General features: G+C 56.1%; 1 protein-coding gene across 3 annotated transcripts; it reads left to right on the forward strand.

Annotated features, from left to right (window-relative positions):
* On the forward strand, nucleotides 1-22,790 carry XKR5 (XK related 5). Of its 3 annotated transcripts, none has more exons than XM_059049471.2 (7): nucleotides 1-258; nucleotides 2,656-2,839; nucleotides 6,498-6,682; nucleotides 7,458-7,667; nucleotides 9,676-9,845; nucleotides 14,527-14,638; nucleotides 18,906-22,790. In XM_059049471.2, the coding sequence occupies exons 1-7, from the start codon at nucleotides 201-203 to the stop codon at nucleotides 20,033-20,035; spliced, it is 2,049 nt and encodes a 682-aa protein (XP_058905454.1). In that variant the 5' UTR covers nucleotides 1-200; the 3' UTR covers nucleotides 20,036-22,790. The 3 variants fall into 3 exon arrangements, with proteins under 3 accessions (XP_058905454.1, XP_066878604.1, XP_066878605.1); XM_067022503.1 differs by lacking the exon at nucleotides 1-258 and adding an exon at nucleotides 352-982; XM_067022504.1 differs by lacking the exons at nucleotides 1-258; nucleotides 2,656-2,839 and adding an exon at nucleotides 5,818-5,832.
* The last annotated feature ends 1,574 nt before the right edge of the window (nucleotides 22,791-24,364 follow it).

Below are 24,364 nucleotides of genomic sequence, written 5' to 3' on the forward strand. Positions count from 1 at the left end.
CTCAGCTCTGCCCCCTCCCTGCCTCCCTCCGACCCGTAGTTACTCGGGAAAACCCGGGACGAGACACTCCGCGCCTAAAGGCTCAGCCGAAATGCATCCTGCAGTTGGGTCTCCGGCCGGAACCCTCCCCGACTCGGGGCGGCCGGAGGGGAAGGGGCGGGGGCCCGGGAGGCAGGCCAGCGGCGCGGCGGGCGCGGAAGATGCACGCGGGGGTCCTGGGCCTCTCCGCCCTGCTGCTGGCGGCCGAGCAGAGCGCGCGTGAGTGCGGGGCGGGCCATGCTCACCCCTCCGACCCACCCTGACGCCTGGGGACCCACACGCCACCCCGGCCACGGCGGCGGCCTCTCCCCGCCTGCGCCCAGCACTGCGCGCCAGTGCACGCACGGTGGCACCCCACCCGCCCAGTCCCTGGTAGATCCCCGCGAATGCACGACCCTCCCGGGGATGCGTGATTGCCCCCGAGGATGAATACCGCGCCCCCTCCGCCCCCGCATGCATGGCCCCCGTGTATCTGAGGCGCCTCCTAGGCGGGTGCACGATCCTCCCCCCTCCCCCTCGCATGCATGGCCCCCGTGTATCTGAGGCCCCTCCTCGGCGGGTGCACGATCCTCCGCCCTCCCCCTTGCATGCATGGCCACCCTGTATCTGAGGCCCCTCCTCGGCGGGTGCACGATCCTCCCCCCTCCCCCCCGCATGCATGGCCCCCGTGTATCTGAGGCCCCTCCGCGGCGGGTGCACGATCCTCCCCCCTCCCCCTTGCATGCATGGCCCCCGTGTATCTGAGGCCCCTCCTTGGCGGGTGCACGATCCTCCGCCCTCCCCCTTGCATGCATGGCCCCCGTGTATCTGAGGCCCCTCTGCGGCGAGTGCACGATCCTCCCCCCTTCCCCTCCAGCGGGTGCGTGGCCCTCTGCAGGAGTCGAGGCACACGTGCCCCCCGTTCCCCCCAGAAAGGCCTCCAGGACTCGGCAAAGTGCTGCAGGTGCCCGAGGCGCTGCACGCGGGCCTGGGGGCGACCTGCTCTCCCCACTATCCGGCCGGCCTGGGAGTCTGGGCGGCGGGAGAAGCCGCTCGGGGCCAGGTTGTGGTGGGACTGGGCTCGGCTTCCGCGGAGCTCTGGAGGGAGGACCGTCTACAGCTGGGCCGGAGGAGGCCGGCGCGGGACTCCCTGGTCGCGTAGGGAGCGCGCTCCGCGGGACGCGGCGGGGCCAGAGGGCGGAACGGCTCAGCGCCTTTCCAGTTCAAACTTGTAACTCCTTCGGTGCCGGAGCGGAGGCCTCCGCCCGCTGCCGCCCGGCTCCCTGCAGCCGCTTCTTCCTCGCGGGGCCCCCGCAGATGGAGGGAGGGGTGGGCGAGTGGGATTCATGGGGCTTCAGCATCCAGACCCCCCAGCGTTCCTCTCCACTCCCCAGCTCGCAGGCTCTTGGGGACCCCGGCGGGCGCTTTATCCTGGGAGGGAGTTGCCCCCGCGCCGCGTCGGCAGGTCCCTTGTTTGATCCGCGGTCCACGAAGGCACCCCGGCGTCGTCCCCGCCATGAGGTTTCCGAGGCGCCCGGAGGAGGTCCCAGGTTGAGATCGGCACCAAAGCTCCGGGGTGCAGCGCCGCCACTGAGCAGGGCTAAGATGAGACAGGACCCCGGGTCTCAGCAGCCACCCCAGGCGGCCCCGAGGACGTGGGTTCCCCCTTCCCTCCCAGCTAGGAACGCCTGGGCCTCAGCGCTCCTCACGCTGGGCAGGGCGCTGACTCCCCCAGACGCCTCTGGTGCCTGGGGCTCCTGGTTTGCCTTGTGTGCCGGGTGATTAGAGCAAGAGACAGAGCCTGGGCACCAAGGAATGGCTGCCCAAGCCCTGGCTTCTCTGGGAACCTGCAGGGGTCCCGTCTGTACCTGGGGCAGCGCTCTCTTACCGCTGTAGTTAGGTCACAGCTTTATGTGCCCATAAATCCATGTTAAACTCTAACACTGGAAAACCCAAGCAATAGTCCTGTAAAACAATTACTGTGAGTCCCGAGCACCTTCTAGTACTGGACAGATGTATGCGCCCAGCTCTATTGTCATTCATCAGGGAGGGCAGAGCCTAACCTAGATTTATCAAGCTCTTTCCATTCCCTGACCCTATCCTACAACCCTCAAAAATAAAATATATGAAGCCGTCCCCAGAGAGGTTTTACAATTTTGAGCCCATACTAAGTGCCAGGTGTTTTTTTTTTTTTTTGCATGCTGTCCTATGCGATTCAACAGTCCTTTTGCACGCGGGCCTCTCACCGCTGTGGCCTCTCCCGTTGCGGAGCACAGGCTCCAGACGCACAGGCCCAGCGGCCACGGCTCACGGGCCCAGCCGCTCCGCGGCACGTGGGATCCCCCCGGACCGGGGCACGAACCCGCGTCCCCTGCATCGGCAGGCGGACTCTCAACCGCTGCGCCACCAGGAAAGCCCTCAACAGTCCCTTTATACAGCCATGTTGTCCGGGCCTTTGGGATCCTTTGGGAAGCTCTGGCGCTTTCATTCGACCTCATTCCGGTCTAGACTGCCCGCGGGCTCTGCCCACTCCAGGCTAGGTGTAGCGGGCAGCACTGCTGGCTGCAGGGACACAGCGTTGGCTGGTCCCTCCCTCCTGCCTTCCACTAACCCTCTGGTCCTTCCTCTGGTCCCCAGGCCTCTGCACCGTGGTTTACTACTTCACCACAGGCCGGCTCCTCTGGGGGTGGCTGGCCCTCTCTGTGCTACTGCCTGGCTTCTTGGTCCAGGGCCTGAGCTACCTTTGGTTCCGAGAAGATGGACATCAAGGTCACTGCTCTTTGGTGGTGCTACACCTCCTCCAGCTTGGCGTGTGGAAGCGGTAAGGCAGCCCCTTTCAACCCTGAAGCGTGATCTCACACGTGCGATAGGAGGGTTCTTCTGTGCATACATATTCCATCCTAAGGGTCACAAAAGTGCAGGCTTGGGAGAATGTTTGAAGCCACCTCTTTGAACATTTGCTCTGATTGGTCACCTCCCCAAGCCTGAACTTCCTTAAGCACCCTCAAGGGGCTCCTACCAGACCCGTGACCCTTCAAAAGCTTTTTCTTGACTTGGGCCAAATCCGATGTGCTCTTGTTTAATTCGGTTGATCTCGACTTCAGAGCCATGGAAAGTGACTCAGTTAGGGCTGGGCCATGTAAACACCTACTCCCTCACTCCAGGAGGGTGACACAGACTTAAGCAGACTCAGCAGTGGGGTCGGCCTGGTAACATTTGCATTAAGCTTTTATTGAAAGAAGAAGCCATTTGGGTGCCAGGGCCAGATTTTTCCATAAAAAGCATCCTGGACAGGCCTAGCCCTCAGCTGGCTCACCTTTGGTCCACCAGTGCAGGTAAGGTGTTATTTTCCCTGGGATACCTGGATTCCTGGAGGGTCAGGGGAGATGCAGCAGTGAGCCTGCACCGAGGCAAATTTCAGCTCTCAGCTGCCTCATAATCCCATAGAGTTGCCGGGAATTTTAAAAGGGAGAAAATGGGGAGATCAGATCGGTGAAGCCCTTCGGCTCAAGAGCATATGAACTTGTAGACGCTGAGGATAGGAAGGCTATCCAGGAGTCACGGCCAAGTCTCAGATCTCGGGCTGTGCCACTGGCTGTTCTGGGTGGTTTATGCCTTCAAGCCATGCCCAAGGCTTTCTCTGGAGGCGCTGAAAAGTGAGTTTTCTGATTTCCCAGCTGCGTCTGAGGAGGGAATGAATCTCAGCTTGGAGGCAGAGGGTACTTCTGATAAAGACATCACCCAACCACCCGAATTTCTCTGGGCCCCTCGGAGCTGGAACCCTACATCTCTAAAGGCACCAGAAGCATTTTCAGCTACAGCAATTTTGCCTAAAGCTGAGGCTTTGTGTTCAAGCCACGTGGTTCCTCTGAAACGATAGGACTCTGACCAGTGAGAAGAGAGCAGAGGCGGCTTTCCCGTTGGACTCAGGGAGGATCGGAGCCTGTACTGGGCGCTGCCCACATGTGCTGACCCTTCTGTCTGCCCAACTTGGTATGAAAACCATTAAGGGCTCAGGTCCTTCCAGGGACCACGTGGTACGTTATAGGCATCAAGTATGTGACCTCAAGGACAGAGCACCTATTGAAAAAAAAAATGAATCAACTCTCCCCTAAGCAAACATATCATAGCTCAGAAGAAGACTGAAGTCAGCGCCAGTCACTTGAGAGAAGCCTCCTCAATAACTGTCAGATAAATCTGTCTTCTGGGGCTCCGTGGGGACCCTTGGTCCCATTTGATCCAGTGCCTTCTTCAGAGATGGGGCAGCGTCAGGCTCGCATGTATCCACTTCCATGCTGGTGTCCAACACTGACCCCCACTCCTCTTCCCCAACTTTCTCAGATGATGCCATGAATACTAAATATATGTTTTAAAAAAACTAAAATGGGTAAATGAAGAGAGACAGGAAAATTAGAAATTAGGAAAAACAACTAGTCATCTATATCTCTTCTTACTTAAAAAAAGAAGTTAGTGGGCTTCCCTGGTGGCACAGTGGTTAAGAATCCTCCTGCCAAGACAGGGACGTGGGTTCGAGCCCTGGTCTGGGAACGATGCCACGTGCCGCGGAGCAACTAAGCCCGTGCGCCACAACTACTGAGCCTGAGCTCTAGAGCCTGCTAGCCATAACTGCTGAGCCTGTGTGCCACAACTACTGAAGGCTGCATGCCTGGAGCCCGTGTTCTGCAATGAGAAGCCACCTCAGCGAGAAGCCCGCGCACTGCAACGAGGAGTAGGCCCCGCTCGCCACAACTAGAGAAAGCCCATGCGCAGCAGTGAAGACCCATCACAGCCAAAAATAAATAAAATAAATTTTAAAAAGAAAAGATTTGAGCATTTCACTATACATAAATTACATCTCCATTAAAAAATTTAAAAAAAAAAAAAAAAAAAGAAGTTAGTGGGACTTCCCTGGCAGTCCAGTGTTTAAGACCGCGCTCCCACCACAGGGGACACAGGTTTGATCCCTGGTCAGGGAACTAAGATTCCGCATGCTGCTCAGTGTGGCCAAAAAAAAAAAAAAAAAGTTAAGGTGACTAAAACTGTATATGTGTAATTTAAAAGGACCAAAAAAAAAGGCAAGAAAAAAGAAAAGAAGTGAGAAAAGTCAGGAAATGCAAGGGAATGTCGGAGAAGATAATGCCAGAATGCCGGAGAAGATAATGCCAGAATGCACAATTACTCTTGCTCACAGTGAACCACAAATTTGTCTCTCAGTTTTGTTTTTTTTGCGGTACGCGGGCCTCTCACTGTTGTGGCCTCTCCCGTTGCGGAGCACAGGCTCCGGACGCGCAGGCTCAGCGGCCATGGCTCACGGGCCCAGCTGCTCCACGGCATGTGGGATCTTCCCGGACCAGGGCTCGAACCCGTGTTCCCTGCCTTGCCAGGCGGATTCGTTACCACTGCGCCACCAGGGAAACCCCATATGCTTTTTCTTAACATTACAGTTGGGTCAGAGATCATGGCTTCAAAGACTCAGTAAGAAATCAGTTCACTCCAGGATCCAAATCATGAAAGAGGAAAGCTGTCTTTCTTAAGTGTCTTTGCTGGGCCCTGTGTACCCTGAATCAAGCCATTTCAAAGAGGACCCCCTTCTGCTCTGGCCGTAGAAATGCTGGCCGGAGATCAGAGAGAGGGGGCGTTCGGGGTAACTTGAAAGGTGCACCCAGCTCTCTTTCAGGAGTCGGTGAATTAAAATGATTCCCAGTCTCTCTGAACTTGGACAGGACAGAAGTTCGTGATTGCAGATGGACTTGGCAGGCACGCCTGCCCCTGCTGCAGGCAGGTGAAGGGATTAGTGTTCCTGCTTCTGGGCACGTGAGTGGGAAACTGCTGTGAAAACCCGGAGTCCCCAGAGCCCACACGGGCCTGGGGAACGAACCTCCAGGGGGCGCGGGGCAGAGGCCCATAGCACCTCCAGACGGCTTTCATAAGACGGAAGCGTCAGAAAGGTTTCTAGGGTGGGTTTGGGGGAAGTAGAATGACACAGGCGCCTTTCCTCCTTTTTCTTCTGTTGCACTGACTCCCTTTCCTGGATGTGTGTCCCTGCAGCCAGGGCAGCCCTTCCTTGCACAGCCCACGATGGCACCCTGCCCTTCCTGCTGTCCAGCGGAAGTGGATTAACTCCCATCCCGAGAGGGCCTGGGGCCGGGGAGGTAGTTCAGGGTTAGCTCTAAACTTTGCAGGGCTCAGAGAGAGCCCACAGCAAACCTGTGTGGTCCAGGCTCCCGGCCTAGCACCCCTTCCTCGTGTGGGCAGAGTGTGCTCCGCTGGCCGGGCCTTGCTGGGCAAGGTCACCGGCTGCAGCACTTGGGTCAGACGTGCCACCTTCACTCTGGAGTCAGAGCTCAGAAACTTGGGGTGTCGATGCGATCGCTTGGCCCCTGGAAAGCTATCGGTCTCTGCACGATACGCCAGAGAAAGGGGTTCCCGCGTAAGCTATCACGGTGTGGTCGTGAGTCCTGGGCTCTCCTCTTCCTCAGGCACTGGGACGCCGTGGCCCCTGCTCTCCGGAAGGAAGGGGAGGCCTCCCCCTGGGGCCAGCTGCGGATGCAGGAGGCCGACCTGTCGGCCCTGCGCCTCCTGGAAGCCCTGCTGCAGGTCGGGCCCCACCTGCTGCTCCAGACGTACGTCTTTCTCGCCTCGGACTTCACTGGTATCGTGCCGGGTGAGTACCTCCTACCACTGGCCTCAGACCGTCCGACTTCTCAAGGGGGACAGAAGGAAACGCCTGATTTAGCAAAACCCGGCAGCCTAAGGTTTCCTGTTTGGGAGAGTTAGGGCGGCCCAAGGGAATGGCTAATACTGGCTTTTGTTGGGGGTGATGAGTTCCCGGGGGTCGGCTTCCTTCACGGGGCTCAGTCCACGGGACAGAAATTGCAGAGAGTCAGAGGACCCTGAAAGCACCTTGGGAGGGTACCACGTGCTGCCTCTTGTGGAATCAGTGTGTCTGTTTCTCACGGGACCGACTGCAGCCTTAGCCTCACACCTTGAGAGCCATGGAGACAGGGCAGCTCAGGCCCCAGCAAACGTGTATGTTCCGCCGCCTCTTACTCCAGGGTGCAGGCCCTCTCCTATGGGCCTGGAACCATTGGATGTCCTGGTCTCATTTCTCTGATTAAACCTCCTTTATATGGATTGAACGGCAAAGTGCATTGGGGATGAAATACCACGTTTCAGAGCCGTTAGGATCTGCTTCGTCATAAACCAGAGGTGCTTGGGGACGAGTGACTAGGATGCTTTTCCTAAAGGTTAGCACACGGAGAGCGCGGCCCGCCTGAGGGGACGTGTGAAGCAGAGGAAACCTCCCCCGCAGGCGCTCATCGCTTGAGAGCGGAGAAGGCCGTGCGTGTTTGCACGGAGACGCCCTCTGAGAAGGCAGCTTTCGCTAAGGGGTTAGACGCCCTGTAAACACTAGCTTGTCCTGTCCGCTTCGCTTCCAGGGACGAGCGCTCTGTGCTCCTGGTCCATGCTGTCCTGGGCCCTGGTGTGCTACGCTCGTGCCATGGGCTCCGTGAAGCCGGGCCACCTCTCCATGCCGTGGACGGCCCTCGGCTGCCAGCTGCTCTGGAGGATGGGCATGGTGGGAGCCCGCGTCCTGAGTCTGGTTCTGTTCTTCCAAGTTTACCGCGTCTGGGTTCTGGTTGTTGCAGGTGAGCTGAGCGTACGTTCCGACTATCTACTGCTGCCTGACACACCACCCCGAACTTGATGCCTTAAAAGAACCATTGCTGATCAACAGCCCCGGTTCTGAGGGCCGACTGGGCTCCGCTGGGGGTTCTTGCCTGGGGCAGGGCGTCCTCACACCATCGCGGTAGGTTAGCGGGTGTCTGGATTCATAGGGAGGCTCCACTGGGCTGGCTGTACAGACGTCAGGCAGCCAGGGCTCCCCCACCCTTTCTCTTCGGCAAAGTCATCTGCATTCGGACATGTCAGCTGAGCATTCCAAGAGAAAGGGGATGCAAACTGCAGGTCCTCCTCAAACGGGCCCGGAACTGGATCAGCATGGCTTCTGCTGTGTCCTGCCTGGCAAAGCGGTCTCGGCCAGCCCAAGTTCAAGAATGTGGAGGGGGCTTCCCTGGTGGCGCAGTGGTTGAGAGTCCGCCTGCCGATGCAGGGGACGCGGGTTCGTGCCCCGGTCCGGGAGGATCCCACGTGCCGCGGGGCGGCTGGGCCCGTGAGCCGTGGCCGCTGAGCGTGCGCGTCCGGAGCCCGTGCTCTGCAACGGGAGAGGCCACAACGGTGAGAGGCCCGCGTACCGCAAAAAAAAAAAAAAAAAAAAAAAAGAATGTGGAGGAATAGATTCAGGCCATGAGTGTCCAGGGAGAGGAGCAATGCCCGGAGGGCCTCTGTAGGAACGCGCCCGCAGCTCGGAGAGCCCAGCCCTCAAAGGACCAGCCGGCCCCAGAGCGCAGCTGTAGCTGCTGTGAGGGCTCCACGTTCTGTGTCATGGGCTGAAAATCCTTAGTAAAACTGACACGTAAGCAGGAGGGAGGCACAGGGTCCCACGTGCGCTGACGCAATACAGAAACGTGCAGTACATACTGCGCTGTTGGTCATAGCCTCCAAAAGCCCTCCACGTTATTCAAAAGCTGAGTTTCAGCCGTCCTCTCTGTTTCAAACAGGACAGCTGCACTGAATCCAAAGCCCCCCTCAGCCCTCAGTCTAGCCGCACCTGCTTGACCAGCGATGACAGGGAGTCGTCTGCCTGACGATGCAGGGAGTCTGCGGGGGGCCTGTGTGTCGCTGCCCAGAGAGGAGTCTCTTCCGGTCACCAGGGAACACCCTCTACAAGAAGGAACAAGAAGCACTGAGAGATATTTAGACTTGAGCCTAGAACAAGCACGGATACATTTATTGGCAGAAAGCAGAAATCTTTGAAAGAAATTGTGTTCCTGAAGAGACATTAGCTTTTTTTAATTCGTTTTTATTTTTATTTTATTTATTTATTTTTTTTTTTGCGGTACGCGGGCCTCTCACTGCTGTGGCCTCTCCCGTCGCGGAGCACAGGCTCCGGACGCGCAGGCTCAGCGGCCACGGCTCACGGGACCAGCCGCTCCGCGGCACGTGGGATCCTCCCGGACCGGGGCACGAACCCGCGTCCCCCGCATCGGCAGGCGGACTCTCAACCACTGCGCCACCAGGGAAGCCCTAATTCATTTTTTTAAAAAAAAATTTCAGTTCAAACTCCAGTATGACATTATTCCTCCTAAACTATAGGAACAAATATTACAGCTGGACTGCGTCCAGATCTTTCCTTTGGATGTGCAGGTTTTTAGCCCTTCAAGCTGGGATTGAAAAACAGTGAGCAGTTTTGTCACTGGCTCTTTCTGGAGCTAAAAAGGCCCAAGTCCGCAGTATTTAGTGAGTGTCACTGAAGCTCGTTTTTGTTTGCTCTTCCCCAAATTAGGTCAGCTACCCTTTATGAGGATCAAGTGAGGTCATCCTTGCAAAAATGGAAAGTGTGGGTTTTCTGTGCCCCTTGAATCTCTGCTGGGCTTTCATCAGTTTTCTTGGGTGCCGAGTCAGAGGCAGTCAGAACAGAGAGGAGGGCTACAGGCCCTGGTTTCCGAGTTCCTGCCCTGCGCCCTCCCCGTCTCCTCCCTCAGCGCCCCCGCCCCCCCCCCCCCGGACCCTGACTTCCGAGGCTGCTCTCCGCAGGGGCCCACTGGCTGGTGATGACGTTCTGGCTCGCGGCGCGGCAGAGTGACATCGTGGGCAGCCCCTGCCACTGGAGGCTGTCCCACCTACTCACGGGCGCCATGTACATCCTCTGCTACCTCAACTTCTGGGACAGCCCTTCCCGGAGCCGGATGGCCACGTTCTACACGGCAAGTGGTGGTGACGGTTCGGTTTAATCGCAGCTTTGACTGTATACGCAGACCGTGTGCGCGCGCGCGTGTGTGCACTCGTGCACGCATATCTATTAAGAAGGAGTAGCTTAATTTTAGGAAAAATTCTAAAAGGAATAATAGTCTTGAACAGAGATGATGGGCTCTGAAAATAGCAACCTGACGTCCAGTCGTTTCCACGTGGTTACCGTGGCAAGGACTGTGGCGCCTTGGGCGATGTTTTTCAGCCACTCTCTGCGTCAGCCCATCTGCTAAATACAATCACGGTTCTGTCCCGTGTCATATACGCGATGCCCTTGTTAATCAGCTCAATCACCGAGTTACAGCTGTGCTCCTAGATAGTGTGAAAAACACAAGGATGACGTAATGCCTCCTGTCTGCAGGCTGCTTCTGGTCCCATGGAGGAGATAAGCTTCTACCCAAACAATTTTTTTTTTTTTTCTTTTTGCGGTACACGGGCCTCTCACCGCTGTGGCCTCTCCCGTTGCGGAGCACAGGCTCCGGACGCGCAGGCTCAGCGGCCACGGCTCACGGGCCCAGCCGCTCCGCGGCACGTGGGATCCTCCCGGACCGGGGCACGAACCCGCGTCCCCCGCATCGGCAGGCGGATTCTCAACCACTGCGCCACCAGGGAAGCCCAACCCAAACAGTTTTTAAAAAGAGGCAGAATGTGGACAAATGCTGGCAGGGAAAGCAGCGTCTGAATCTCACAGGAGCGTCACTTCCCACGGGGCTGACCAGGGACACTTCTGATGAGAAGGGGGGAAGTTGAACTGCGTCGCAAACGGCAAAGGAGGGGACCAGCCGGGCTCCGGAGCACAGGCTTTGGAATAAGACGGGCTTACGTGGGACCCTGGCTGTGCCATTAACTGCCACCAAATGACATGGCCGAGAATTTAAACTCTCTGGACCTAGTTTTTCATCAGCACCTCAGGACAGAGCCACCCACCTCTCGGTGTCCCTGTGACAGTGATGTAAGACCTACCTGCTTTTCAGGGTCCCTGGGGAGATTAAATAATAAACAACTTGGGCTGAAATAACCAACAGATAGTGGCTGTTACTAATGCAAAAGGCCGAAGAGACTTTCCGGGGTGCAGGCGCTCCAGGATGGAGGGGGGACAAAGAGAAGAGCCCGGAGGTGCCGCTCCTGTCCAGCAGCAGGTGGGGGGCGTCGGTCACCTTCTGGCTTTAGGAGAGCGCCGCAGAGCTTGGTGACCCCATCGGCCACGGGGCCCACAGACCGAAGAGGACCTGTGATGTTGAACGAGTCACAGAGCCCCACCAAGCCTCAGTTTCCACACCTGGAAGCCGGGAGTAACAAGGCCCATCTCACTGCGGGCCGTGAGGGCTGAGCGTGCGGCAGGGCCCCGCCCGCACGCACCGTGAACAAAACCGAGGGTCGCTTTTCCGTCGTCCGTTTGCCGGAGCAGCGCGTTCATGTGCCGATGCCCACGGGCGCCCTGAGAAGCAGGGCTACGTGAGGAGACGTTCCACAGCTGCTGCTTTTCCGTCTTCGTTTTTGTCATGTTCACACCCGTCTCCCAGGAGTTCTAGGGGCTGTTACATAGGGAAGGGAAACAAAGGCTTAATTCTTTGCAGCTGTCTTAGTCACCGGACCACTGAGTTCAGAGTGATCGAATAGGAAAAGGCAGAACTTAGGCGCTCCGGAAGTTTCGAACGTGGAGGAGCAAAGATGCAAAAGCACAGTGAAGGCCACGGGGTGCGGGGGGGGGGGGCATGGGAAAGCCAGTGTGGACCGAGTTAAACACACCCGGACGCCAGCTGACAGCGATGAACACAGATCCTAATAAGTCAGTCGCAGCAAGGAAAGGGGTCCAGCGTGGACTGACCCCGACCTCAATTTGTGCAGAGGCGACTGCGTATTTTCAAGGGAGAATGGCGTGGGACGGCGTGGGCTCGCGCAGAGGCGGGGAGTGAAGGGGCGTGGTCAGCGTGAGCTCACCATCTGGGCTGTGAGCTGGCACCTTGGGATGAGAAACACACTTCCCGTCTCCTCGCGGCAGGAGGCAGTGTGCACACACCTGAGAGCAAGGAGCTCACGGGCTGGGAGAGTCGCCTCCAGGGGTGTGTGCATTTCAGAGAGTGGGTCCTCAGGTCCCAGAGAAGACAGCTCTGGGTGGTAAGAGATGTACATTTCAAAGGGACAGAGAAAGGATTTATAATTGCAGACCTTCTAAGGTAGCGCCCCCTAAGAGGAGCTTCAGGGCCTATCTGCCTGTTACCAGATTTTGCCTGGAATGAACAGTAAATTCTCCTGGCAGCACAGGGCTTTCTTAGGCAGGGACTTAATTGCGGCTGGGGTCATCATGCTAGGGGTGCAGCCTTGAGCTGTTAGAAACCATGGTAGCGTTGGTTCAGGTCTCTTAACGTGCAGAGGTGGGCAAAATCGTTTCCGCTACGAGTCTGCAGTTTTTATAGGCCAAGGCCGAGGCCTCGTCCAGAAGAGGGCTTAGGGGAGCCTGTCTGAGTCGTTTGGTCAAGAAGAGGGTCTTTGTCAGTGGAAAGTCATTGCATTTGTCAGCGTTCTCAAACAGACAAACAGAACCAATGGGGTATGTATGGATGCGTAAGAGCAGATTTATTATAGGAATTCGCTCATGCAATTATGAAGCTGAGAAGTCCCACGGTCTGCCATCCGCACGCTGGAGAACCAGGGAAGCCCGTGGTAATTTAGTCCAAGTCCAGAAGACCGAGAACCAGGACGTCGGTGTCCAAGGACAGGAGAAGATGGAGGTCTCAGCTCAAGAAGAGAAGAACTCCCTCTTCCTGTTTTTTGTTCTATCCGGACCCTCAACAGATGGGACAGAGCCCACGTGCATGGGTGAAGGTGATCTTTACTCAGACTACTGATTCAAATGCTAACCTCTTTCCGGAACACCCTCAGGGGACAGACCCCCAGAAGTAACACCGTCAGGGGACACACCCCCAGAAGTAACACCCTCAGGGGACACACCCCCAGAAGTAACACCCCCAAGGGACACACACCCAGAAGTAACACCCCCAGGGGACACACACCCAGACGTAACACCCTCAGGGGACACACACCCAGACGTAACACCCCCAGGGGACACAGACCCAGACGTAACACCCTCAGGGGACACACCCCCAGATGTAACACCCTCAGGGGACACACACCCAGAAGTAACGTGTTACCAGCATCTGAGCATCCCTTGACCCGGTCAGGAAGACACACCACATCAGCAGTCACAGTCCTCCTGGGGGCAGCCTGTAGGAAGATGACTCTGGACCAGAGGGTCAGGACACACTGTCAGGAGGACCGCTGCGCTGTCAAGCAGTGCACACTCGACCCTGGGTGGAGGTGGGGCTGTTTCCAGGTGTGTTAGGGAGGATGACAAGGCCTGATCTGCAGGTGAAACGGGTCTCCCCGACAGTGATGGGGAGGAGAGATTGCAGTAGAACCCTGACAGGACATAGCAAGTTCAGAACTGAAATGGCAGGAAGGGCAGGGAAAAGGAGGTGGATTTTTTTTCCACAGTCTGCGCTAGCAGTTTTTTGTTTTGTTTTGTTTTGACATATACAAACCTAGGAGTTAGTATATGTCGAGAAGGCCAGACAGCTGATGAGATGTGGTTGATTTAAGGAGTAGAGAGAGCACCTCCAAGATTTGCAGGCTGGGCTGCCAGGTAGTGCCATTTAGAACCGAAATAACACCTGCTGGACCCTTGAAACACAGCTGCCCAGAGCCTAAGGCATGGGGAGGTGGGTATTCTTAGGGTTTTTAAGCAGCCCCTAATATCATTTTTTATTCTCTCCTTATTTGACCTTTCTAGAGTTAAAATGATGCCAGTGAATGGCTATGGCAAACCTTGGAAGACTTTTAGCATAATAGTATTACAATTCAGGGTTTTTTAAAAAATTAAATACATCATCTTTGAATTACTTTCCATTTATTTACTTATTTTAAGAAATATATTTTGTATTATATTGATATATTTTATATTAATTTATATTTAAAATTATTAGCTTTGGAAACCTTAGCTAAAAAGCCCGCCTGGACGGGAGGTACAGAGAGCCTTCTGTAAGAGCTGCCCTTATTTCAGGCCAGCCAGGAAGGCTCCCTGTTCAGCCGGCAAGAGTACCTCCCCTGCTGCCACCTGGTGGCCAGGGGCCGGACTTACCTTTAAAGAGGTAAATATTCGAAAACAACATCCTGAAGTTGTTACGAAAGTGTGTTGACTCTGGCTTACTGGAATTCAGTGTCACTGTGAGCTCCGCAGATACTTTTAATTACTGCATGGTAAAGCTAACAGGCGCATACAGTTAACATGAGAAGATGGAACATATAAAGTAGGAAATGAAAGTCTCTGTCAGCCCCACCTGACTCACCGAAGGGAAGCCCGCAGCCTTGTGAGCCCTGACATCTCCTGTGCGTGTCTCATTCGGCAGACATCTTAATGCGCCGCACTGAACGGGGAGCACACCCCCGTTGCTAGAGAGGCTCACTGGGCCCCGACCCTGCTTCCAGGAGGGCCCGGTCGGCAGGGAGCCCCCCGCGGGCACGAGGACGGAGCCCCCCACCCCCCACCCTGAAGGGAGCCGCAGCAGATCGCGGGACGGGAGCGTCCCGAGGCCGCCTGCGCCCGACCAGGCGTCCGACTCTCCTTCTGGTGCCCTATAGGTCATGCTGCTCGAGAACATCATCCTCGTGTTGCTGGCCACGGATTTTCTCCAGGGAGCGTCCTGGACCAGCCTGTGCACTGTAGCCGGAGTCTTGTCTGGATTTCTGATCGGTAAGAGCCCATGTCTCCGTCCGAGCCCCTCCCTCCCTCCCCCAGCTTGCTTGTCTACAGTAAAAGCTCCCTCCAGGGGCAGGAAAGCGCGCTCGGAAGCGGCTGGGCGCGGAGGCCAGGGAAGCTCCCTGCCCTGCGGGCGGCAAGGCCGCTCCCATCTCCCATCGGGGCTGCGAAACCACCCGACTGGCCTCCGTCTGCCTTGCTTGGCTGTGCTCAGAGGGACTGCTGGTGAAGCAGGGGCTGCCTCGGGGGTGGGACCCTCTCCCGCGCGCCCGGCAGGGGTCAAGGACGTAAGCCCTTTTCCCAGCATCGAGGCCCTGGGTGCGGAGGGCGCTGAGCAGGAACCCTCCTGACCCCACACACGTGCGGTCTCTCGACAAGAACCCTAGGAGAGGGGCTGAGCTGCCCCCAGCCTGGGGGTCAGGCGGTCTGGGAGTGTCAGAGCCACAGGGCCTGGCGGTTTAAGATGAGCGGTTACGTCCGGTGATGAGGGAGGGAACGGCTCGGCTCCAAGGTCCACGCTGTGCCCACCACGCTGAGCCGGCTTAGCAGATGGGGCGTGAGCTCCTCTCCTGCACTTGGAAAATAACAGAAGACGCACCCCTGCTGTCGGCCTCCTCCCCGCAATCCTCCCCCAGCAGGCGCTGGCCCGGCGCCGCGCCCTCATTCTGCAGCCTTTGCCAGAGCTTCCAGGACAGCACCCGAACGTTCCACGCGGGTCCTTGCGCTTCTGAAACACGGTCCAGGGCAGAGGCTCCTCCTGCTGTTTGCAACAACTCGGGGCCGAGCTCCCGCGCACACCCCAAGGCCTTGCCTCTGGCCACCCACGTCCCGCGGGGGGGGGGGCGTGGGAGTCGAGGCACCCCTGGGCAGCCCTGACCCCTGATGCAGGAGGATGGGTGGCGGGGAGTAGGGTCCTTTTACTGGCCAGCAGCCGGGGCTTGGACTGGCCCGTCGGGGTAGCACTGACCAGGGAGAGGAAAGGCCCCGGAGCTTCCAGCGTTTGGAGACATGAAGAGACTTTTCCAGGGACGGAGCAGATTCATAAATGTGGCCATAAAACAAGTATTCGAAGGCCACGAACCAGCGGTGGCCTTTAAGCTCGACCCCCTCCATTGTCAGGGGAACCAAGGCTCCTTAGAGATGCTGGTGGCCAAGTCAGCCCTTCTTTTTCAAATTAAACTTTTACCTTTGAGATGATTGAGGTTTTCAGAAATAATACAGAGATCTCCACATCAATAAATGTTTTATAAAAAACATTTTAAAGAGTGTCAAGTGAAAAATGACGCAAGGACAGCTAATGTGACTGGAGATGCATGAAAATAATTCACCGAGAAGATAACTTGCGAGTCGGATCTAGGAGGATGGATGGAAGGTATTATGGTAAAGAACAGGGAAAATTTTCAAAATTGTGCATAAAAGAGAGAGTGTGAAAGAGAGAGGAAAGAATAGAAGGAAGGAAGGAAAGAAGGAAGAAAGGAAGGGTAGCAGGGAGGGAGGGAGGGGAAAGAAAGAACACAGAGAGACCCCTGCATCCGTCCCCCATACCCCACCCCCGGCGGTGGCTTCCTGCAAACCTACAAGCAGAACATCAGACCGTTGACGTGACGCAGTCAAGATGCAGAGAGAACTTTTCCGTGGCCATAAGGACCCTTCTGTTACTCTTTTAAAACCGTAGCCACGGGCTTCCCTGGTGGCGCAGTGGTTGAGGGTCCGTCTGCCGATGCGGGGGACGCGGGTTCGTGCCCCGGTCCGGGAGGATCCCACGTGCCGCGGAGCGGCTGGGCCCGTGAGCCGTGGCCGCTGCGCCTGCGCGTCCGGAGCCTGCGCTCCGCAACGGGAGAGGCCACAGCGGTGAGAGGCCCGCGTACCGCAAAAAAAAAAAAAAAAAAAAGTTACCTGTGAGGGCTTCTCCGGTGGCGCAGTGGTTGAGAGTCCTCTTGCCGATGCAGGGGACGCGGGTTCGTGCCCCGGTCCGGGAAGATCCCACGTGACGCGGAGCGACTGGGCCCGTGAGCCGTGGCCGCTGCGCCTGCGCGTCCGGAGCGGCGGGGCCCGTGAGCCGTGGCCGCTGCGCCTGCGCGTCCGGAGCCTGCGCTCCGCAACGGGAGGGGCCACAGCGGCGAGAGGCCCGCGCACCGCGATGAAGAGCGGCCCCCCCTCGCCGCACCTGGAGAAATCCCTCGCACAGAAACGAAGACCCAACACAGCCAAAAATAAATAAATAAGTTTATTAAAATATATATATATATATCCACTTCCTCTTATCTCCACCTCCTCCGCAACCCCCGGCGACCTGTAACCTGTCCTGCATTTCTATAATTTGGTCGCTGCAACGATGTTGTGCAGCTGGAATTGTACGATGTGCGGCTCTGGGCATTGGTTTGGTTCACTGAGCACCGCTGCCTGGCAGTTCTTCCGGGCCCTCGTGTGTATCCATATCCCCGCCTCTGTCGCTGAGGACTGGTCCGTGGTGTGGACGAAAAGCTCAGTGCGCCTGCCATTGGCCTAGTGTAGGACAGCTGGTTGGTCCTTCTTAAAATAATAAATATGTATGCCAGGCGCTAGGGTGCAGGTAAGTGCCCAGGGCACGCAGACAGGAAGCGGCCGGGCGCTCTCACGCGGCACCGCTCACGGAGACCTTCCCGGGGCCGCGGGCTCCATGACATTGGGAATGAAGGGGGGGTGAAGGTGGGGAACCCAACCACTCTTTCGGATTTCCCGGCTCTCCCTGAGTCCTCTGAGCACAGCGGGGTCGGAAGTACAAAGGTCCCCCCCTCGCCCCCCGCCCAATCCGCTTTGCGCTCCCGTCGGAAGAGAGACGTCTGACACCGTCCCTAAAACGTGTGGGGCTCCTGGGCGCTGCCGTGCTGGGTACCCACCCGGTGTTGCTCCAAGGAGAAGATGCTTGCGTTCTCTGGGTGCTGACCCAGGGCACGGGAGCGGGAGCCAGGTCCGAGGCTCGACACCCAGGGCTCAGGAAGAGCCAGACCTGCCGGCGCTTCTCCCCGGTTCCCTGGCGCAGCCTGGGCTCCTGATTCCCCTGTGGCGCTGGAGGGGGTCCTCAGCGGGGACACGGGGCGTGAACCACAGTCAGCAGAGCACAGGCTTCACGGCGGCAGCTCTGGCTGCCATCTCGAGCTCCCTTGATAAGCATTTATCGAGCACCTACTGCATGCCAGCCTGCGGCTGCAACCAAGAACCCGGTGACACACGCAGCCTCAAGGAAAGTCCACCTTCGCTGAACACATGTACCTGGGACCTGCAGGATGGAGGGGAAGGGGCTCAGCTCCCGTTTCGTGGCCTCGGGTGGCTCACTGTAGAAGGAGAGTGACAATACCGCCCTCACGCTGACCGTGAGAACTTGGGACAATGTATAGAAACGGCCGGAGCCGTGCCCCCTGCAGAAACAACACTCGGTCACATCCCGTCGGAATCCTGTCTCCATTCCCCCAAAGCTACTCTGAGAGGATGCAAGGCGACGTCGGTTAGGTTCCTTCTAGCTCCATCCTTGCTGCGATTTCCTGGCCTCTCCGATGCTCTCCCCCCTCCTCCCCCGCCTATGTCAGGTTTCATGCTGTTTATAAGGAGCTCCCTGAAACCAGGCGCTTGGTCCAGTACAACAGGAAGCTGGAAATAACGTGGGAGGATTACTGGAAAGCTCTGCTAAGTGAATTATTGCCGCAGCCAACACTTCTGATCAAAATAAATGAACCCGACAACAAGGTGATTAAGATGTTTATGCACAGAGGAAGTATTGTTGCTGTTCATGGAAACTCCTTGATACGAGGTTTTTGATGCGTATGTTTAACCTCTGCTTGGGTCTTGTTTTTGAAATGGTTCCTTACCTCCCCCTCCCCTCGCTTTGGCATCCATCAACCGGTGAGTAGACGGTTGAATTCTGAGTATCTGACCCAGTTTTCTGAAAGTAAAATGATCATTTCTACCACACCTCTCTCTGTCTCTCTCTCACACATACACACACACATCGAGAGGACTCAGTCAAGGAAGAAGTCATAGAATCCACAGGACTTAAACTTTGTTCTTAGGTTTTCAAGTGTAGACACATTTGCAGCTTATGGGAGCTGGAGAAGACTTAAATTCCCCCCAAATATCCAGTTCTGAGGCTCCAATGAGCCCTGTTTTGGATCCCAAACTGTATTGCTCCACTCAAAATTCCAGAATCTGGAGTTCTGCAAGCCACAGTGAAGACGCAGGACTTCAAAGAAGATAACCTTCTGCTCTTTTTCTTCTTCTTTTTCAGGCAGTGTCTCGCTGGTCATTTATTACAGCCTGCTGCATCCCAAGTCCACAGACATCTGTCAGGGCTTTGTGAGGAAGTCCTGTGGCGTTGCAGAGGGTGATAAAGCAGAGGGAGACTCTCCTCCCCGGGCCTCGGGTCCAGCTGGGGAGGGGCCGGAGAGCCTGGGGGCCTGCCAAGAGGAAAGTGATGCGCTAACAAGCTTGGAGAAGCCCCCCAGCCCACGGTGGGGTCCCCCGCAGGCTGGGATGGAAAGCCAGATGGCTGGGGAGGCCTCTTTCCTCAGCCATCACCACTGGCTATTGGTGAAGCTTGCCCTGAAAACGGGAAATGTGTCAAAGATCAACGCACTCTTTGGAGAAGACAATCCTGGCTTCTTTTGTTCCCCTCCACGGGGGTTGAGCCAACACTGCAACCAGGAGCGGAAGCCCCCATCCTCCCAGCAAGACCCCCCGTCGTCACCCCACAACCCCCTAACCTCAGAGGAAGGCTCTGAGCTTCGAGTTGTCCCCAGAGCAGAGGCTGACGAAACTTCAAATTACGTCTCTTTTGCCAGCGATAATCATGACAAAACTCCTGCCCAGAAGCCGTCAGCTATGCAGCAGGAGGGCAGCCCCAAAGAAGGAGCCGGGGCTGCTTCTGGGGTTCAGGGGAGGGGCGCAGGTGGGTGGCTGGGTGGAGGGGAAGGACAGGAGAGCTCCACACTCTACTTCAGTGCCACCACTGAAGGGGCCATGTCCTCACACCAAGAAGGTGGGAGGGCTGCTCTGACGATGTCCCTCTCTGGGAGGAGATCGGGGGGGGGCAGCCCTGCCCGGCCTGCCTCACCTCTGCCGGCCACCAAGCCCTTTCCCGCCACCATGGCCAACATCAGCCCGATCTTAGGCCCCGGCCCAGGTAGAAGCTTCCACCCTAGTGGCGGAGACCTGGGTGGCTCAGGGCCCGGGGAACAGCAGGAATCCACGAGGGACCGGAACCACCCTGCCACTGCTGGCACACAGATGTCATGGCCGAAGGTGAGCCCAAGGCCCGCTGCTGAGCCCTGCCTCACGTCCACCCCCAAGTCTGAGTCCGCCCCCACGGACAGCAGCTGGAGGGAAAGGCTGAAGACCGAGACAAGTTTCTTCATCTGACCACAGTCAGTGTGAGATGAAGCAACAGGCCAGCGAATGAAGCTGGTCATCGGTGTCGGGATAGGAGGCATCCCACTTCTGACACCTACACCCTTGCATACGTCACATCCCCTCTGGACCTCTGTCCACACGGCTAGAGAATGAGAGAACCAGGTTCGATTAGATAAGATCCCCTGCAAACACCACATGCCGCACGTAGACGTAGGAGCCATTCTCTAACACAGTGTAGAAGGTGGTAGAGATAAGGCTTCCAAATCAAAATGCACTGCTTCCATTTACAAGCCCTGTGATCCTTTTTTGTCCCCCACTGTGGTTCCTAGGAAACTCAAAGGTAGTTTATAGCCAGGAAGCAGGTGGAGCTTAGTGGGTGGAAATTACTAAGAGGAAGCCTCGGGGTCAAGGGGGATTCTGGCTAAAGTGACCTAACAGATTCTTGCTGAAGGCACTCGGGGGAGGTCAGACATCACCCGTGTGGGGGGAAGGGGTGAGGAACGTGATCAGATATGGAAGGTAGTCAGATACTGAGGGTCAGGGCTTCTGGTTGAAATGGACTTAACAGGACTCCTGCTGAAATTGGACACTGCGGGGAGGAATGTGGAAGTAGACTTGGTTGGAAGGTTCCAGGGAGCCTGGGCAGGGTTTGGTCAAGGAGAGACTCTGTCAGGAGGACGTGGAGAACAGCATCGGCGGCTCTGGCCAGGGCAGGAGAAGAGCCTTGCCTGACCAGGACGTCTGGCTTTTCCCCCCAACGCCAAAGCCTCGCCGGGAACTGCATGCTCGCTGCAACCTTGAGAAAATGGTTACTGGGTGAAGCATTTACATTACCCCTCCGCGTCTGAATCTCCGTGGCCGGGACCCGCCGAGCACAATTGTGACATTCGGAGATGGCACAGCCGGTGACCACCGGGAACCCACTGACCTTGAACCAGGTGGGTTTATGACATCACAGCGAGGGAGAACGCCCCCGCGGGGCGTCTCGGGACGAGGCTGTGAGGAAGGACCGAGGGTGGGGACAGCGGGGGGTGAATTTGGAGAGGACTCGGGAAGCCGGGCTCGCTCTGGATCGGGTGCAATTCTATGACTGAGCCTTCCAGTGACCCTCACCTGCAGAGAGGGCGGGCCGGAGTGCGAAGGAAGCCCTGTTTGGTAACAGCAGCAGCCATTGCCCCTTGGGGTAGAAGGGGGTGTGGGACGCGAGGTGACCTTGCTTTTGTCTCTATCACCGATTCCACGTGGCCTCTTCTGAGGCTGATATTCTGCCAGAGCCTCTGTGTCCAGCAGAGCACATGGCCTGGCCGGGAGCATCACATGAGTTCCCAGAGGTCAGGGGCTGCTCTTTTCTCCCTCAGCATGTTAGTGGTAGCTGAGTAGCTGTTTGTTAGGCTAAGTGTCATTATGTCAGATCTATCCTATTGAGGTTACCGCTTCAGTAAGTGGCCTTCACCCAGAACTTCAAAAGGGTCTGCCACCCCCATGGTACTTACTCTAAGGGCGTTTAGCGTATATTTGCTGTCACACATGCTTTTCTTAATTTTTTTTTTTACGGCTACCTCACTCCCTTCTTCTCCCATGAAGCTACATAGGAAGGAACAAAGGGACTCCTAATATCCTTCAGCGCCACAGACTGTCCGCACGTCCCCTCCCGCCCATTGACACAAAACAGGGAAAGCCCGCTAGCCAGAACCTGCAGGAAATTAGGGTTGGTTTCCATGAACGTTGCTATAATGATTTTTCGCTCCTTGCGGCAGCCTATTTTCTTCAGCTGTTTGCCTGGTGAGGCCTGGCTGACGGACAGCTCACAGCAAATACTCAGTAAACGCGCGTAAGTGGAATTGCAATTCTAGATTTTTCTGAATGACTAGGGATTTTACCTCTCATGAGCAGAGCATCGAAATAACCATTTGGGGAGTGGGTCTTTGTGAAACAGTTGCACACGCCTGCCTTTGTAGCAGAGGTCTCTGAGATCTCAGAACCTGAGTGCCTCTGTGTCCCGCTCACAGGGCGATTGAGAGTCTGACAAGGGGACTGTGGTCAGCCTTGCGGGTGGAGTTCCAGGAACCAAGGAGGGCTTGCAGGGCTGCCACCAGATCCAGGGGGGACCTGTGGCCGCAGTGGGGTCCTGGGTCTCCCGTGCTGTGGGTGAGGACCAACGCCAACCCGCAGCGACCGGGCAGGAGGAGGCCAAAGGGACAAAGGCCCCGTCCCCTGCTCTCCACTGGCACTGCCAGAGCCGGACCCACCGGGCAGGCAGAGGACTCGGACTCTCCGTGCAGTCTCTAAAAGTGGGCGCCCCTAGCCCGGCAGCGAGGGAGGCCAGCCTTGGGGGGGACCGACCATAACCGCACGATTGCCCACAGCGATGCCCTCAGCTTCTTTCACAAGCTGTAGAGCACCTGCCTCTAAACCCGGCACCCCCGAGCTGTGACGTGGCCCTTTTAAACGTGCGTCTGCTTTTCGCTGTTTTCCTCACTCCTCATGCAAAAGGAAAATAAAACAATTTATTTTTATGTGCCTAGTTTACTTAGATTCTGGATTGCTGGTTAATATCCTTCTCTGGCCTTTGCAGGCACAGTGGCAAAGTTCATTGCAAGTTCTTCTGTTAATAAGTAGAAAAAGGAAGAGAAAAATGTGGAACTGTGTACGGTGATGGGTGGTGTCATTGCGGTGATCATCTTGCAATATGTACAAATAGCGAATCATTACGTTGTACACCTGAAACTAATGTAATGTTATATGTCAATTATACCTCAATAAAAAAAAACAGAAGCAGAAAAATGAGAATGGAAGCTTTACGTCTCCTGCCACCTCTGACATTAGAAGAGACCCTAGAATGAAGACACTTTGAAGACCTGACACACATGGACTGGTCCAAGGGAAAGAGAATCAGACGTGACGTAATGAGGCAACGGCTTCTTTAAAAGCAGGTGTATTCGTCAGCTTTGTATGCCAAGCAAACAGCATAACATCTCAGTGGCATAAAACAACAAGCACTTATCTTTCACTCAGGTGTGTGGGTCATCCATGGGTCCCCTCTCCAGGGTGCGGGTCAAGGTCACGTGTGCTCCACACCCTGGGGTTTGGAGGCAGTGGGCACACCAGCCAGGAACTCCCAGAGGGGCAGGACCTCAACAGGCCACACGGCCCAGCCCAAGTTCTGTGGGGGTGAGGGTTGAGTAGCTGTCTCCCTAGTAGGTCAGAATCCTCCCTAATCCCCTGTCCCGTTTCTCCATCTCACAATCCTGGACTTCACAGCTACAGCATCTGTAAACAGCAGAAAGAGTTAACACACACCTACCAAAGGCTCTGAAATTATAAATCCAGAAACAGCTTCTATTCGTAGAAGTCTCAGCATTTATAACTCCAAAGATGGATTTACTATTCGTGCCCTGAGACAGCTGTTTTCACAAGTCCAAAAAGAGCTCTGACGCACATTTCCTCTGGCCCCTGTGCAGAAGTGTCTAATGTTTGCAGGTTTTGTGTTTGCCATTTTTGCCTTCGTTTTGATTCCATACTCCTTCCTTTCTTCCTACTGCAGTCAGCCTACCAGTTCCTACCAGTCGGAGGTTTCCGCTCTGGTGGCCATCAGAGTGACCTAAGAGAAGACCTAGAAAGCCACCCTCTGGGGCAGGGCACTGTCACCCCAGCTCACGTCTTGGCCCCTGCGCTCCTTCGCTCCTGCATCCTTTTTGTCCTCCAGCAGAGAGAAGGGTGTTTGCCAAACAGTCGAGGGCCTGCAGGACAGGCTTGGAGGAGAGGGGGGCCTGGCAGCAGCTCCTGGGAAGGACTGCACACCAAGAACTGCCTTGTTCTACTCACTCCTCCAGAGACCCGAGGATAGACTAGCGTAAGAAATTGCTAGCCAGAGCAGCAGTGTCTTTGGTTTTTCAGATTATATTCTGCTATGCCAAGCGTGAGAGATCTACATTCCTTCTGAGACCTGCCCTGAATCAGTTCTCAAGCTAAAGGCTGATGACACTGAAGTTTTTTTTGTTTTTTTTTTTATGGTTTATACTTTTGTTTTTCTAAACATCTTTACTGGAGTATAATTGCTTTACAATGGTGTGTTTGTTTCTGCTGTATAACATAGTGAATCAGCTATACGTATACATATATCCCCATATCCCCTCCCTCTTGCGTCTCCCTCCCACCCTCCCTATCCCACCCCTCTAGGTGGTTAAGTTCTTTTAAGCACCAAGAAAGGATTTTACTTTAAAACTCAGTCTGGTTCTTCTCTTTAAAATAGACTATAGGGTCTTCCCTGACTGTCCGGTGGTTAAAACTCCACCCTTCCACTGCAGGGGGTGAGGGTTCGTTCCTCGGTTGGAGGAC

The sequence above is a fragment of the Kogia breviceps genome, chromosome 20 (assembly GCF_026419965.1).
Source record: "Kogia breviceps isolate mKogBre1 chromosome 20, mKogBre1 haplotype 1, whole genome shotgun sequence".
NCBI lineage: Eukaryota > Metazoa > Chordata > Mammalia > Artiodactyla > Physeteridae > Kogia > Kogia breviceps.